The sequence below is a fragment of the Seriola dumerili genome, unplaced genomic scaffold (genome assembly GCF_002260705.1).
Source record: "Seriola dumerili isolate Sdu_G_001 unplaced genomic scaffold, Sdu_1.0 BDQW01000036.1, whole genome shotgun sequence".
Taxonomy (NCBI): Eukaryota; Metazoa; Chordata; class Actinopteri; order Carangiformes; family Carangidae; genus Seriola; species Seriola dumerili.
Genome location: NW_019174291.1, coordinates 138,872 through 156,262, shown reverse-complemented (window position 1 = coordinate 156,262; position 17,391 = coordinate 138,872). Strand labels below are relative to the sequence as shown.

The 17,391-nt window shown below is 41.3% G+C and overlaps 2 protein-coding genes across 4 annotated transcripts; one reads left to right on the top strand and one right to left on the bottom strand.

Annotated features, from left to right (window-relative positions):
- Positions 1–246: 246 nt before the first annotated feature.
- opa3 (OPA3, outer mitochondrial membrane lipid metabolism regulator) lies at positions 247–2,181 on the bottom strand. Its single transcript, XM_022738615.1, has 2 exons — positions 2,029–2,181; positions 247–1,191 (listed from the first exon to the last, which is right to left on the bottom strand). The coding sequence occupies exons 1-2, from the start codon at positions 2,168–2,170 to the stop codon at positions 863–865; spliced, it is 471 nt and encodes a 156-aa protein (XP_022594336.1). The 5' UTR covers positions 2,171–2,181; the 3' UTR covers positions 247–862.
- A 755-nt stretch (positions 2,182–2,936) lies between these two features.
- ppp1r13l (protein phosphatase 1 regulatory subunit 13 like) lies at positions 2,937–17,082 on the top strand. 3 transcript variants are annotated; one of them, XM_022738657.1, is made up of 13 exons: positions 2,937–3,079; positions 8,730–8,792; positions 8,904–9,025; positions 9,547–10,105; positions 11,093–11,185; positions 11,326–11,414; positions 12,117–12,489; positions 12,574–13,034; positions 13,402–13,539; positions 14,222–14,355; positions 14,579–14,745; positions 15,290–15,483; positions 15,606–17,082. In XM_022738657.1, exons 2-13 carry the CDS (start codon positions 8,756–8,758, stop codon positions 15,639–15,641), a joined length of 2,403 nt encoding a protein of 800 aa, XP_022594378.1. In that variant the 5' UTR covers positions 2,937–3,079; positions 8,730–8,755; the 3' UTR covers positions 15,642–17,082. The 3 variants fall into 3 exon arrangements, with proteins under 3 accessions (XP_022594378.1, XP_022594380.1, XP_022594379.1); XM_022738658.1 differs by lacking the exon at positions 2,937–3,079 and adding an exon at positions 3,264–3,513; XM_022738659.1 differs by lacking the exons at positions 8,730–8,792; positions 8,904–9,025.
- The last annotated feature ends 309 nt before the right edge of the window (positions 17,083–17,391 follow it).

Genomic DNA, 17,391 nt, shown 5'->3' with positions numbered 1-17,391 from the left:
ATTGAAAGGGTCGCTTCCGCCCTCTAGCGTCCGAAACTCTAACCGGACGTTTGGAACAGTTCAAAGTAGGAAGTAGTGTAGTGTTTACGTTGAAGGCATGCTGGGTAATGTAGTGTCATAAACATACCTACTTAATCACTTCTGCCATCAGCTGAAACTGGATTTCATATAGTTTGTTGTTAGCTCACATGAAGTGATGAGAGTGGGGTGATCTTAATTTGTGTGCAATGTGACACAAACTCCATCAACAGACAGCATACAATTTTATTTTACACCTTCCTTTTACAATTGCCATCACATCCAATATACATGTACCAGCAAAGGGATTCACAGTGTAAATACAATGTGACATGTCTGTGAAACTGCATGGGCAGATATTGTCAAAAACAATCCACTGTTGTGACCTGATGTTTTTGAGTTGCAGTATATAATCTAGACTTACTCATAACTGAAGCCGATCAAGCATGAAAATATGCATTTCCTAAGCGATTAAGGTCCATGAGGATCGCTGAAATAAAAAGTAATATGCTGTAGCTGTTATCAAATATATTAACTTTAGGGTCTAACCCTGTGTTCATATATAGTCAAGTCTTGTAATGGACATGCGAGATGAAACACAGAAATTCACTATGAATATCATAGCAATCCCCCTTTATAACTAGTTGCTCAAAACATGAGCTCATGATACCACCCAAATGTACAGCGCATTGATATGCTCAAGTCCACCTCTTCCACCCTACTTCATGGGTTTAGGGTGTGTGAAGCAGGGTGGTCATATGGCAGCACTATGTTGGTGCACTCTTATTCCATCACACACTGATCAACAAACAATACCATGCCATATAGCAAAGAACTTATTTAATCACTTATTGGTGGGAGCAGGAAAGGACAGCACTAGCCTGTTGACCTCTTTCAATCGAGCTTCTAGAGTCTCTGTGGTTAGTGTTAGTTCTGCTAGTTCAGTCTGTAGGCTTGTGATGGTCTCATTCAGCTCCTCCTCTTTGCGGCGGGAGTTAGAGGCCTGCCTGCTGTACTCCAGCACCATACATCCACCACCGATGAGGAAGATGATTGCCTCTCCCAGCAACTCTGCGCCCAGCTCTGCAGCTGCGTCCTCATTCAGTGGCTTAATGGTGGAACCCCGAAAGCCCATGACCCGCATCTTTGCTCTCATCTCAATCCAGTGGTAAACTGTGAAGACAATGAGCACATAGTACACAAGCACATGAAAATTAGGCTTTCAATATAAGATTTGCTCACAATGTACCAGATGATACACATGAGAATGCATTTGTGATCAGAGATAGTTGTGTTCACATAGGTTGCAGTACGTATTGTGAATGTGAATGCACCACTAACTGCCCTGTAGGATTCCCAAGACAAATTTGTTGTGAGTTTATAGCACAACAAATTTCTCAAGCACGTTTGTTTGCAAGACTCATTTGGTTTTCATTCACACTTTCACTTTCTTTTTAATGTCTTATTCTTTGTTTAAATTGCTGTGTATCATTTTGTGTGACTGGTGTAAATGTTTTTGAAATTAAATAGTGATTACTTCGAGCTAGGTAGGTTTTTCTTGTGAAGTCCTAGTAGAAAAGTTTTCTGGTACAGTACAGCACATATAGTATATTTAACATTACTTTACCTGCCATTTCATCAGTGTTTTGAACCACTTATAAATGTCTAAATAACAGAGCACGGTGCCTGATCTAAAACATTTCCATCTGATATTATAACCTGAACAGGACCTGGGAAAAAAAAACATTCAGATAATTGTCCTCTCCTGTTCTGTCCTAATAAAAGCAAAGGCTTCACTCTGTAACCTGTTCAATGACAAACAAGGCCCTCCCTCTTCGAGCGTCCCTGGCTGCTATTGGTCGACCAGATAAACCGGTGAAAGTGATTGGGTAAGCGGTCTTGACTGATGCAATCCCATTGGATTTCGTAGCGATCCCCGCCCTATCCACCGTCCGGGTGTCTGACACTGAAATCTAGCGGTCATTAGTAGCCGTTAGCTCGGTTACTTACGCTGTGCCGGGGGTAGACATATGTAAGTTTTGAAGAACTCGCTTCTCCGGGCTCCCGCTTTTATCCGATTCGCTACAGGCTTGCTCATCTGCCTCACTCCGAGATACAGGAGCTTGGCGATAGGGAAGGCACCAACAACCATCTTGGCGGAAACGCTTCACCAGTGTGGGGTGGAGCACGTATAGCTTACGCGATGACGTTGTTTTTTTGTTTTTTTACGTTAAATGAATGACGTTAGGTTAAGGGTTAAATGATTAACAAACCCGCCCATTTGTGGTTCACTTGGATCTGGTCCACCTAGGTAAATGTCGCAATCCGAAAAGTTAAAAAAAAAAGATCAATAAATAATAATCCGTGACGTAGCAAAAACAGAACCTTATTAGTACATATAATGGATATCTATGGCCTCTGATTGTATTTTATGCTAGTAGTCTGATTTGGACAACACCAGCATGAATCAGAATGACAGGACATACTGATACTTTTCCTAAAGGGCCCTATCTGGCACAGAAATTGACACGAGATCCCCCTTGAATCAGCTCTAACAACAACAGAATACAACTTAAAAAACTTTGCCCCCACATTTAAAGGCTCAGTGTGTTATAAAATCTGTACTGAAGTTGCTGTAAGTATGTAAAAAAAAAAATATTACTCATATAGATGTTGCATCTTTCACATTAGTCAACATAAATGTATAAAAGAATAATTGTATTCGAATCATATTCTTTGTATTCAATGCTTTCATGTGGGCTACTTCAAAGAAAACGTCAACTGAAAATGTCAGGTCAAACCTGGTGGCATATTTTACCTGGGCCAGCTGTGGTAGAAACACCTGGCTCGGGTTACAGTGGCGGAGAGATCCAGAGGGGCTGGACTCTGAGCCAAAATAACTCCACTCAGTACGCAGCTATGACTAAATGTCTGGAGCCACTGACACAAGAGGCAAACACAGACTAAGGAACCCGACTTCAGGAAGACAAGAAACTTTGACTAGGGCTCAGCTTTTGTTTTTAGTCTGAGACAAAAGAACTAAAGGACTCTCATTCTTGAGGTAATGATTTTTTCAATCCGCTCCGTAACGTAGGCTACGCACTTCTGCGTGGGATTAACTGTATGAGTTTGAAGACTCGTGATGAATTACGCTTTATAATACCATGTTTGTGGCGTACGATTGGTGCGTCGTTAGTGTCTGTTCGTAGCTCCAGTTGATGGGAAAACGTATTTTCCTCTTTAGTTCTTTCCACGGTTTTCTTGTTCATTGTGAGGGGTCTTGTTGCGAGGAGGAGCTTCTTCTTAAACTAATGAAAATCAGATGTTAGGCTACCATCTCTGCCTGGCATGCCTCATAGTCTACGGCCACAGAGTGAAGCTGAAGTGCCACAGCAAAGCTGCTGGACATTGATAGACCTATGTGCAGCCAGTATTATAGTCATTATACAGCTATTTACAACCTATGAGGAGTTACTATCTACAGGGACCCACGAGGTATTATGCTTTTATTAATAGTGATGCTATCTGGTTAAATAGTGTTTTTATGATCTTTTATGTAATATTATTATTGGATGTTCAGCATATTCTGACCTGTCAATATTGAATGAATTAGTGGTGATTTGTGATTGTTGCTGTCCTTTCACGCCCATTCTTATTCCTGAGGGGCAATTTGCAGAGACAGGTAGAGTAGCAGCACAATACAGTAAATTTAAAAAAAAAAAAAGCTGTACACATTATGGTACTAATATAATAGTATAATACATAAATGCAAAAATGAGCGGTTCATGTTATGATAATAATGATATGATAATATTAGTGAATGATGATATTAGTGCAATGAAAGTATAGTGCCATATAAATAGTATCTAATGATATGGGAATGTTGTTGCAAGTTAGGAACTGAAATGTGTTGGCAGGACTGATTTTGACACAACTGTAATTTGTGTGCGAACCAAACCTTCCTGTCAGAGCAGGATTTAGATGGCATTCATCCAACTTGTGTGTTCTGTACTGGTTCTCAATCCAAACCTGCTGGGTTGCATTGTGTCATGCATTTGCAGATACCTGTTTCCTAACAAATTGTTCATACTATCACCAGAACACCTTGTAATTTTACTCTCCTCATAGTGATTCAGTTCATACATGTACACACATGCAAACAGACAGGCATAGTATTTGTCCTCTCTTGGTAATGGCCCTGCTTTGTACACTTCTTTTTTTTTGCTCCTCAGCATGAGCATGACACATTGCAGGCATTAGATTGAGCATGTAACTTGCCAGAAATGTCTGTTATGTTGTGTAGCACTGAGAGATTCCTAAGTCACATGCTGCGGAGAACACTGTGAAGAGGATAGCTAGCATAGTGCCAGAGGCCACTTTGCCAAAGGAGAGCCTGCAGCATCATGAGTGTGCTGCACACTTGTGTGTGTATTTACACAGGTAGACAGGCTAAGCATTTCATTGAATTAGTAGGTTGGGGCGTAAGCATTATAAAAAAGTACTTTGGGTGGAGTTTTTGTATGTGAGAAGCTTATGCTTGATGAAAGCTGGGAGTAGAAGACATGAATGATCTATGAGCTATTTATGGATGGTCATAGGTCAACTCATCATTCAACAGTCAAATTTTACTCAACAGCTTATGTACAGTAGCTGGGAAAAAAGTCGATACAGCTCGAGACCTGAGGTGAGGTGTTGCAGATACACTTTTCTTGGAAACACTTCCTGTGGTGGCAGGTACTGAAGGGGAAAACCATAAATGCACCAGATGATCTCCTTCCTAGAGCTCTATGACACAAATTCCTGGTGTCTTATGCAACAATTACACAATAACTCCCACCTGCATTTGCACATTTTGCCATGACCTTAATCTCCAGTTAGAATCCAGAAATACTAGCAGCTCATTTTAATTGACTCCCCATTATTCGAGATGGTGGTGAGCCAGTGTAAACATGACACCTTTGTTATCTTTGAGCTTGGACTTCTGCCATGAAAACACTTCCAGGTGAACTCACACCAATGATATTCTGGATATTTTGAATCAGGCTCTATGCAAGAGCAGTTAAGAAAGCTTGTGAAAATAAGATTTTAAAAGCAATGTGTATGTTTTCCCTGGAGCTTAAGAGAGTGTATCACCGCAGCCATGTGAAATCACAACTGTGGGGATTGGCAGCAGGTTTATCCACCAGTGGTAGTTTTGTGGTAATTTAGTTTATGTTGTGTGCATGATGACTAACAGCCAGACTTAGATTTTAGAAGTCCTTGACAAAGAAAAATGAAAAGCAAATCACAAAGGAAAGCATCAAGTTGTAATACAGGAATTTTCTTATCATTCGGTCTCAGCCAGGTTCCCTGCCATGAGTGAACTTAGACAAAGCCAGACAGGTCTAGAGGAAGGATATGAATGAGGCAGCCACAATTGTGAAACAGGAGAGGAAGGAAAGGAATGGACGCCTAGATGAAAATGAGGAGTTCAGCAGAGACTAGAGAATCAGTTAGATGCGTAATCATGGATTGTTGGTGAAGTACTTAAAAGGAATGGGAGAGAAGGAGGGACTGCGTGTAGTCTCGGTCAGACACACCCTGGCATTCTGCAAAACTAATGATTATTGTCTTTAATCCTTAAACCTCCTTTCTGCTTCCCACAGGATCTTTCTGCTTTTCTGAGTGTCCATTAGCAAAGTTTCTGAGTTGCCAAGTTAAGGAGTTAAGCACTCCCTCATGTTTTTATCTTGTGGTTTTCATCTTGACTTTACCACTCGAGAGAGCTAATTGAGGTATGTTAAAATGGTTGAACCAGCTGCCATTGTAATCTAAGCACTGGAAAGAAAATGTTTATGACATTTTAAAGAAACTTCTCGTGAGAAAGCGACTGAAGTGCAGCAGCAGGTCAGCAAGCCTGGTCTAGAGAACAGCATCGCTGCAGCGACCACAATCTGTCAGTCCACGTTAAATTTTGAGATGATTAATGTTTCTGTTCCTGAATGCTGAAAGGAAAAGTCTAGCCTAGAAAACAAGTTCACCTTACTGTATTTGCGCAATAGTAAAATATGCTAATAAGAGTGAAGAGAAGATGCAAATTACCACTGATGTTTTTAATTACAGTTTTCATCTTATTAAGTATTCAATGTTCACTAACAGCACTTTCATATGTAGTTTGGTGGTGATGTGATAATGTGCCAGTGACAACACAGCACACAGAAGCGTTTCACAGGGAGGGGAGAGGCGGGGTGAATGAATTACAGGGCAGGAAGAGGGAGAGTTGAGCCAGCGAGTGATCGACCTGACCTTTGTGAGTCAGAGAGAGTTTAATCTGTTTTTGTGTGAGCTGCCGTTGACAGAGATAAGCGTCCCAGACATTGTGAGGTGGATGCCTCACTGGGAGGAGTGGTAAGGAATGTGAGCCTGTCGCCAGAACGACAAGTCCCTGCTACAGCACAGCACAGCACACATTGTGAAGAACATTTATTATCTGACAGTGCTGTGCACTTCAATTTGATGACCTTATGTGACATGTTTCCTTCTTGTCCAGGCTAATGTTCAACTGGTGTTGGGGGCTTATCCAGTGAATGAGAAGGGTGTGTCAGATGTTGTCAAGGGGCACAAAAAGGGAACGAGAAGTGAAAAAATCCTTTCAACACCTCCAAAGCTGTGTTATGTGTATCATATCTTGTTTTCTGTTTCTGTATAACTAAACAAAATACAACTAGAGAAGAGAGCTTTGGAGATGTTGTAAGGCTTATTTTTCCACGGTTGAAGAAATACATTCAATAAATGAAGGTTACCATTGAAAAAATAGGGTATTACTAACTGAAGAACATGCAGACAGGGCATTCAGGGCCAGCAGTAGGCACAAGAAGAAACCAATACACCTGTTATACAATGCACATGATGATATAATACAGTTTAAGAGTAGCCCTTAGTTGGTTTTTGAAGTGGGAAACGTACCAAAACAGCTCACAGTAATGGTAAGTGGTCACACAGCAGGCCTAGCTGCTGAATCATCAGGGACAGAGGATTCCTTGTTTTCCACAGCCAGAAAGACTGACTTCACTTTCCATCTGCCTGTGTTACTAAACTTGAATGGCATTATTAGTTAAAGCAGGATTGTAAATGGGAGACAGGTGTGTGAGGACTTTGATAAACGTATGATTTAAATAAAATGTATGGATATTTTATTATTTCAGCCTCAAAATGCACATATTTACTATCCAATGGAAATAATACAGTATAGTGGGTTTAAATTAACATGGCATATATGTTATCTAGGTGTACATGAATATCAGGACTTACTGGTCCATTTAAGAATGCCATGAATGAAAGGTTCTTTACAATATCAAAGGTCCCGTATTTTACTCTTTTCCTGTGTTTTATTTGAAGTGTTGATCCATAAGAAAAAGTATTTTCCTCTCTCGGGCTCTAGTGAGAGGCTCTGAGCATCTCTTCTGATTGGCTGACTGTTTTCTGAGCGATCAAATAAAAATATAGCAGATTTTAGGTAAACATTTAGAGAAACCAAATCCTGCAAGGTTGGAAAGTGGGTCCAGGTGGGTGGGGCATGGCTGAAAGTGATGACTGTTTTGTTGTGACATCACAAAGTTAGTTAGTTAGTCCTTATGACTGGTTTTAAGGCTCAGTTTCTGAATACAGCTTGTGTGTATTTCTCTGTGGACTGAGGCTTTGATACTTTCACAGTATTAATATAGAACCTAGACCCGATCTATAATCAAAAAAGACATAGAAATCTAATTTTATACTATATGGGACCTTTAAGTCTTTACACAGTGTTTGTATTTTAATTTTGTGAGGAAGGTGCCATGGACTAATTAGCTTTTCTTTTTTTTAATCCCCTATTAATGAAAATTCATCAAAGCAGTAAACTCTCTATTTTTTCTTTTAATTTAATTAAAACTTGTGATACTGTTGCCCAAAAATACAAAGTGACAACTTATTGCCCAAAGTCTTCCAAAGTCTTAGTTTTCTCAATATTTGACAGCTGTTGTTGTCACATGTAGAGTATATGGATGAGCAGAAATCAGAAATTATTCAATGACACATTGGATGTCTTTTCGCACCCAGACTTGACTAACTGACCTGTCGGCATACGCAACTGTCTGGAGTAGTAGTATAATCTGTCGTCCACTTGCACTGTACTGTATGTCTGTCTGTGTGAAACTGGCTTTCAAACAGACTAGTCATAGGTAATGCTGAAATACCGGGTGTCACAGATAATGTGGTTGAGTCAGCGAGTACTGCTGCCAGCTCACCTAACACAAAGGGTTAAGGCTGAGATTTATCTATTTATTTATTTAGTGCATTCACATAAATCTTTTGCCTACAAATGCTTTTTTGTTGCAGTTGCTAAAGTATAAGCAGATTTTGGGTTGTTTGGACATGAAGGGCATTCAGGTTAACTGTTCACAGACCTGTCGAGTGCCTGAGGGGATGAGAGAGCAGGGAGCTATGTTGCATGTTCAGTTTGAAGACACAGCAAGACTAGACCTGGACTAGAGTCAGAGGCTTAGTCAGATAGAATGGCAGAAACCAGCTTGTTCGTATGAATCTTTGAGCTGTAGTGTTTTACCATTGGCAGGAGCCGAGCCGAGTCCTGTAAAGTGTCTATGCTGAATGCAAATAAAAGATTGTAAAAACATTGTTAGTTGAAGGTGGTGTGAGACTTTTCTCCTAAAAGCTGTGGTGGTTTTGTTTTACAGGAGCAGAACACTGCTACCTCGCAGCCATGAGTTCTCAGACAGGCGTTGGCAGCGGCATGCTGTGTGAGTTTCCACAAACCCTTGATTTGTCCTTTTGGCTCAGTGTCTTATTTGTTCACATGGGTGTAATATCCTTTGCTAATTTTCTGTGGTACTGCTGTGGTTTATATTCAGTCCAGACCATAAATGATGACCTAAATGCATCGCTGGCTACAGCGGACGAGTTATCCAGAGAGTTTAACTCCCTGCTGAAGGAGGCCTCCTCCAACAACAACAATACAGTGTCCGAGCCTCAGGTACAAATGCATACAAATACACTCAACAAACACTGACCTTGAGTACTGGTTTCTTCTTTTAGCTGTTAGTTTGCAGCAGTTTGTAACAGTCATATTCTTTGTAGTATTTGAAGTGTGTGTCCTGCTTTAGTGAGCTGAAGTCCTGCACCCTCTCCTAGCTAGCCTCTGTCGTGCCACTAGCATTATTATTTCTTATAATCTAAAATGTGTTCCTGGGGTTTGCCTGGCCACATATTTAGCTAAATGATCCACTACTCCACTGACCAGTAAAACTTAAACACCTTGTCATATTAACCAAAATAATTATTTTGTCAGTATTCATCAAAAATGTGTCCTGTGAGTCGTAGCCTTGTGCCTGCTGTAAAAGACTCATGGACAGTCATTTTTGCAAAAAAAAAAAAAAAAAAACTTAATATTTGATCTTTGTTCAAATAACACACTGCTCTAATTTTACTATTCAGTAGTATAGTATAGTATAGCCTTTACATTAAAATTTTAAGTTTATAATGTTTTCCTTGCAGACCAGCCATACAGTCACCCCAGAGAAGCCTCAGTCCACAGAGCTGCCCAACATCTGCGTCTCTACAAAGCAGTCAAGTAGCAGCAGCAGCAATGGCAGCTCCAGCTCTATGCCTTTCTCCCCGAGCTCAACATCTTTCCGTTCTGTGGACTCCTTCATCTCCAGCAATAAAAATGCACCATCCCCCCCTGTCTTCACCAGCCCTCGCTCATCCCCCAAGAGCCACAGGAGGGCAAACTCTCCACTTCCTCGAACTGGATCCGACAGCTACTTGTACGGCCAGTCACCTCAGAGCCGAAGACGCAATTCCCCCTCTCATTACGACAGGAGCCCACGAGGTTCAACGAGTTACAAAGATAGAAGCCCTTCCCCGAGCCCCAAAGGTTTTGACCAGCCACCTCACTCTCCTTCACTCCACTCCTCCTTCAAACTGCTGAGCCCTTATGACAACAGCCCGCAGGGCCGCAGGTCGCCTCGGGCGGACAGAAGCCCCTCTCCTTTGTCTTTCAATCATACAATGTCCAACACTCTCCCGAAAAATTTTGGTATCAGGCAATCTGGTGAGTGGCTGTAGTTATGTAGCATTAATACAGTAAGCTGATAGTTGTGGGCCAACAAAAATATTTAATCATGGGATTAAGTTCACTTTATTTGCATTGTAGTCATTTTGAGTCAACATCAGATGCAAGGTGGGAAACTCCCTGAGAGATTGTCAGACTGTACATAAAGGAAACATGACCTCAGCATGCAGTTGAGGGATTTGCGCTGTAATATTTACAATATGACCAACATTGTTTTGTTTCGTGAAGAAGTAGTAGTTTTGAAAACAAAAACAGTTTCAGTTTCAAGTGGATGTTTCCGTTACAGATATCATTTAAGTGCTGCACAATCATGAAGCTGGTAGTACTAAATCTGAACTGTCCCTCAGTGTATTGCTGGACAGCTGTTGATATTCAGTGTTTACCCTATCTAATGGTGTGTTGAAGTGATGAACAGGGTATTGTATTGCTGAACATGGTGTTTAGATATTGTATGTTAGTCACAGTAAAAGCTCATGAATAATCCTACTGTTATGTTACTGAACCCCAAACAGTCCGTTCATATTAGGGTGGGTGGAAAGCACTGGAAGCTGACTTTTGGTGTAACTGAACTTTGGCAAAAACAAACATAATGCTACCAGTGGGCTTCATAGAAATACAGTATGGTAGTCCTACCTGTTTGACACAAAAAATAGAAAAATACTGCAACACGTTTAAACAAAAAAGAACTATGAAAATACACTGCAACCTATCAGTGAAAAAGTGGAAAAGTGATTTGTGTCACCATGCCAGCCCACCCAAAAGAATTACATTACGCTTTAAAATTGAATATGAGTTTAATGTCACAGTGCTCTTAAGAGATCCTTCAACTCTATAGATAAAGTACCTTTCTTTTAAAACATACTTTTGTAATTTCTCCTTCTTTCTAGCACTTCTACTCTGTTTTTTTGTTTCTTTTACTTACTTATTTTCATTCTTTATCTGATTCATTCTGTTTTTCTCTCTCAGATGAGGGTGTGCAGCGGCAAAAGAGTCCTGGCAAGTGGAATGAGACGGATCTGGATGTGTCCTATGAGAGAAAACCTCACCACACCTATGACAGTTGGTTAATTTCTGATCCGTATCTGTTATTTTTTTTTTTCTATTTTTTTTTGGGTGTGAAGTCATGGAATGAATTGGTCCTAAGAGCACTGGTTCTCTGCCTGGGCTCTGTTTCTTGACTTAACACTTTCTTGTTGCAGAGACAGATTGGCTGCGGCGATCTGTGCCAAATAGCAGCTGGAGAGAATCCAATCTTGATGGACCTCCTCCAGCGCCGAGCCCCAAAAAGGTACGTGCTGCTAAAAGAGACATGCAAATTAGATTCAAAATTAGTTCTAAGTAATCTGCTTTTTCACTGCATGTTAATTGTTACACCATTCCCTCAAGCGCTTGAGAAACCACAAATATTCACCCAGAGGGAGTTACAGCAATTACCTAATATTGTCGTTCACACGTTTAAGTTTCGTCAACAAACTGTAGGTGGAGATAAGAGTTATCATTTCTAGAGAACACACACCTCATTGGATTCTCGTACTCAAACCTCTGTCATAGTGTTTCTTTTTTATTAGTCCAAATCATCATAACTGCTAAAAGCTCAGCCAAACACAGCTAGCAAGTTCAGTTGTGTCAGGAAATACCTGCATACTTCCACATCCAGCAGACACATGGCAACATTATTGTCCCGTTGGAACCTTGTTTCTTTCCACCTGACCTCTAACTCTCTACTGACCAGGTCTATCAGAGCATTTTGCTGCTAGCAGTTGACAAGTGGTTGCCTAATTGTTGATACGGTGATGAAACTGAAGCACACAATAAATTAGCCAGCAGTAACATAAAAAAAAAGAACTAAAAGAGGCTTAAGAGCTCCATAAAGCTGCAGAATTAACGATAATCCTCTGTGATTTGGCACTATAAGAGACCACTCACATTGTATCTGATACAGTGGTTTGGGATGAGGAAGAATTTATCCCTCTTTATTTTCCCTTTCCAGGATCCTCGCTCTCCATCTCTCCCGTTTTCCCATGGTTCTCTTCCCCGTAACACACGCATATCAGTACCTCCAGATGTCACATCCCCAGCCCACTCCCCTTACTACCCTCAGCCCATCATCTCCCGTATTTCTATTCCCCCGACTTCTACTCAGTCCCGTCAGCGCAGACCCATCCCTCTCTCTGTCATCATGCGTCTCCAAAACCCTCATTGGGGAGCAATGGCCACCCGCCACCCCAGAGTCCTAGGAGGAGAAGGGGACATGCCCCCTTACCAACCTGCCATACCCATGCCCAGGGAATTCTTCCACCAACCTGTACTCCAGCCTCTGCAACACCCACCTGAGCTTAGACAGCCAGCCATATACAGCGATGGTAAAACACATTTAAATCTGCGCATTGTCTCTGTTCACAGGATCTTTGTTCAACTAACATGTGGTGTGCTATCCATCTTTGCAGTGCTGAACCCAGGGGATATAGATGCAGAGTTAGAGCGGATGGACTTTATTCATCACATCCCTGTGATTTGTGAGAATCCCAGCATGCCAGGGGGTGGTATTGAGCAGGGCATGCCGCTTGCTCCCCGGCCCCTGAGCCCCACCAGGCTGCAGCCAGTCGTGGCCCCTGAGGCCCAGTCCCAGGAGATCCCTGACCTGGAGGAGCTGCTCCGTATCCGGGCAGAAATCCCCCGGGCGCTGAAGAGACGGGGCTCCGTGGACCAGTCACAGCCCCTGAAGAGGGCCTCGCACTATCAGCCGAACCAGTACAAAAATCTCATTAACAAGCTTTTTCGCAGGAAGGATCGCCGGCAGAAGGGGGAGCAGGGTAGCGAGACCAGCAGCTCCTCAGATGGAGAGGACAGCGCTACACCTCCTGCCCCTCTACCTCAGACATCCTCACTGATTCCCCATGACTTCAGAGTAAGAAAGGCTCGTAGGAACATAATCATAAGCAGAAAGATGTCAAACTGTAAAAGGAAAAAAAAAGATTTGGCTGAAAATTTGATGAAGCCAGTTCATTTAAAGGGAACATATGAAAAAAGAAAAGGAACATATAGTAAAACACCAGAGGATTAGATAATAGAGTCAAATAATAATGGGATTAGGGAATGGGAATGTGTTATTATGCTTTCAGTGCATTGTAAAGGACATGTTTATGTTTCTACTGTACATTATCTGGCAACAGTTTTCATTGTTAAACAGCTAATGTTAGGTTAGTTTGTGGAAGAGATTCTCTGCTGTCAAGTGTTTTACTTTATGCAACTGACCATCCTTTTTGTCCCTTCAGAGCTACCATTCTATTCTGCGGCGGTCCAATCGGGAGCGCAGAGGTACCGGGAATCGAGCTCGGCTCAGTCCACTGGTCCTGCTGCTGGACGGAGCGTTGGTCGGAGAACTGGAGACAGTGCAGAGAGCAGTGCAGGAGGTGTGTGTACAGCTACTACTACTACTATGCTGCTACTACTACTTCGACTGATAGTATACCCAAAATACTACACCCATAACATCAATGGTTATATAGATAAAAAATATATTTTAATACATTAAGCTATGATTTAGTATTCAAAGCAAAATCATAGGGGTCAGATTGATTCATAGAGACTGAATAATGGTTCACACATTAAAATGCAGGCAATAAAGCACTTTGCATTTGTCATTTTGGTTATATTGTTTACCATATTTATCATCAGTACTAACTCCACATCTTCCAAAAACACTTGAAATTCTTTTTAGCTTATATCAGCATCCTCCATAATTACATTTTATAGGGTGGAAAGTCAAACCAGTCTAAACTGAGACAGTAAAGCATAGTGGCAAACTTGGTGCACCAGTTCTGAATTTGGACATTAAGAAGCAGTGAAAAATATGTTATATTTAACTTACATTGTCTCAGGGAAGGAATGCTGAGCACGCAGGCCCTTGTTTGTTCAGCACAGCTCTGCTTCTCAGTACAACAGCTTCTATTTCCAGCCACGAGCTGGAGGTTAAATGCTGTGAAAATGGAAGAAGCCGGTTACAACAGAAGCATTTCTTTGTTTAGCATCACACTTCTTGTAATGCATTTAATTGCAGTTTAACTGATGAATTGTGTTAAATGTTTTCCATAGATGAACGACCCCAGCCAACCCAATGACGAAGGCATCACTGCCCTTCACAATGCGATCTGCGGAGGCCATTACAATGTGGTGGATTTCCTTGTTCGCATCGGAGCCAATGTCAGCTCACCAGACAGCCACGGCTGGTAAATATTTACTTATTGTTTTACACATTTATCTTCTCCCTCATTGACTGTGGCCTCCGGGGAAGGTTCTGTGGCGGTAAAGGTAGCAGGATAGGTTTAAAGTTTGCCAAGGTGAAGGCTTCGCTCATGACACTGTGAAGGTCATAATAAATCCTGGATATTTTTAGCACTTAACATTGTACCCTTGATGTATTTAATTTTACTGCTGTTTTTTGGCCCACAGGACTCCACTGCACTGTGCAGCCTCTTGTAACGATCGTCCTCTGTGTGAGTTTTTGGTGAGGAATGGAGCCGCTGTCATGGCCATGACAGAGAGCGACGGCGCTATTGCCTCCCAGAAGTGTGATCCTTATGCTGCTGCGTTTGAGGAGTGTGAGAGTTTCCTAAAGGGTGAGGCGACTCGCCCACACATGCACCATCACACACAAACACACACACACACCCTATGACACTGCACTATTAACTGCTAAAAGTCATTCATGATTGAATGAATCATAGGATGACACCAGTTGACATTTGTTGCATCTGACGCACTTTTAACCTCTGGTTTTCTGGGTCTCCTATCAGTCATTCACGCACATGCACATAATACAGCTGATGAAACAATAAGTTTACATATATCGCTCTTAGTTAAGATTCTCATCCAAAGTTACATAAAGGGAACAGAAAAGGTTCTGATGTTTTATTCAAAGACACCTCAACAGGACAAATTGTCATAGCAAGTATAAAAATATAGGATTTTTGTTCTTATTTATTTATACTAAATCTGCATTTTTGCCAATGATTTGAAATGTTGTTTAGAACTTATTACACTCAAACTTTGCATTTATTCACTGGTAGATGACGGTCTTGGACACATGAGGATTTTTATTAGGGAAAAAAAAGCAGCAACACAGACTGATTTATATATCTCCTATATTCTTTGTGATATCAGGTGTGGAGGAGGCCATGGGGGTGGAGAACAGTGGGGTGCTGTATGCTCTATGGAGCTACCCAGCTCAGGCAGCCGATGAGCTGAGCTTCAGAGAGGGAGACATGGTCACTATCCTGCAGAAACCTGAGGGGTCGGGGTGGTGGTGGGCCTCACTCTGTGGAAGGGAGGGATTTGTTCCAAACAACTACTTTGGGGTAAGATGTCACCTCCTAATGAACAATGTAATCTTCACTTCCTGATTTTCTCACCACAATGTGTTTCACAATGAAGAAAAATAACATGATTGTCAATGTTTTCTTTTTTGTTTAATTTTCAGCTTTTCCCGAAGGTTCGACCAAAATCTCTCTGCTGAGTGGTCTCTTGATGATCAACCTTGGTCAAACTGGTGCAGAGGACTGTCTCAAAAAGAAATCTCTGTGTGTTACAGCTTCACACTGTTGTTTGAAAGGACCGTGTCTGTGCGATTATGAAAGGGCTGTCTCGCTGCAGGGCATGAGAAATGTTTTTGATCTGTCATTCAAGGAGAGTTGAAGGAGAAGTCTCAGTATTCACTTTAGCTGTACTGACGAGGATAAATCTTTATAGGTGACATCATTCGTACTGGCTCCTCTGTAGGATATCTTTTCTAGTAAAGCTACACAATGCTGCACCGTGTCGGGCTGAGCTATGTGTGTCCGTCCAAGGGTTACAAAGGGGCCAAATTCCCTGCTGTTCCAGTAAGTCATTGGCTGGTTACTAATCAGAACGCAAACAGTGGCTGTTGGTGTTCGGCCCATTCATCGGCGAGGTCATTGTAACTGTATGCTGTCAACAAACATGAACCACGATTGCTCAATTTAGAAAAGGACGGCTTCATTCAGAGCTAAACCAACCCACTCATTACGGGCACGGGAGTTGTCTACTGCTACATCAAAGAAGCATTGTGCACTCTTTGTGAAAGAGAGTCGACATGGAGCTTTTATTCTTTTATAATATTTTTTAAAAAGCCTCTATGTCCTACATCTACACTGTTTTTGCTGATAGATTCATAGATGTTAGTGTTAGTCTCCACGGTCACTGGAACTATTGTGTGAGGCAAGGTTTATTGATCCTAATACACATTCCTGACTTTACCAGCCGCATATAATGTTTGATATTTGACGTTTTCCTACCAATGTGCCTGTAGACTTTATATAATATTTTTTTAAATCAGCCGCAGCACGACTTCACCAGCATTTGGCTCGTTTCCACTTGGCTTTAGTCTTTACACACACTGTTGGTCCTCTGCTATATTTTTTATGCTGCCTATATAAATTAATCCTGTTTGAAAGAGAACGTGTGTGTTTTCTATGACAATGAAACTGGTCACTTGTGTGTGATGTGTTTGTATTCACTGAGGTAGAATGAGTATTCGATGATGCGTTTGTTTTTTATGTTGTTTAGTGTAACAATTTAGTTGCAAGGGACAGCTGTGCACTAAACCTGTAACCCGTCACACACAGGGGCACACAGCGACCAGATGTTTAGATATTCATGACATAAATGAGTTACATGTTTTTTGGGTTCCACTGAAAACGTTTGTTATGGTCATGTGTTTGAGGCTTAAAATGAGACTGTGAAATGTCCTTGACTGACCAGCAGATGACACTGTATAATCAAGTATAAATTCACCACCAGCATAGGAATTTACATTTTACAACACTAGCATCTAATGTAAACTAATATACAGTGAAACACCGTTTATCAAGGATGTTTTGTGCATTATCATTCCTCCGTGTCGTGCATTGTATTAAATCTTAATAGCACTTTGTTCATTCCTCCTTGAAGTTATATTTATTCTCATGTTCTCTCTCCCTCTCCTATTCTGTTACACCACAGAGCACCCAGGCGACTGCTGTGATTCTTAATGAATCAATTAGCTTCACTATTATGCATAAGTGTAATTACTAAAAAAAAAAAAGACTACACACATGATTAATATTTTTTTAATTAAGTCTGACTCAAGCCTTTTGATCTGCTGACTATCTATACCCCACTGGTATTAAGCAAACACCAACACTTGTGTGCTTCATCACAATCCCTGAGGAATATTAGTGTCAATGTTGTTTGAAGCAGACTGCTGT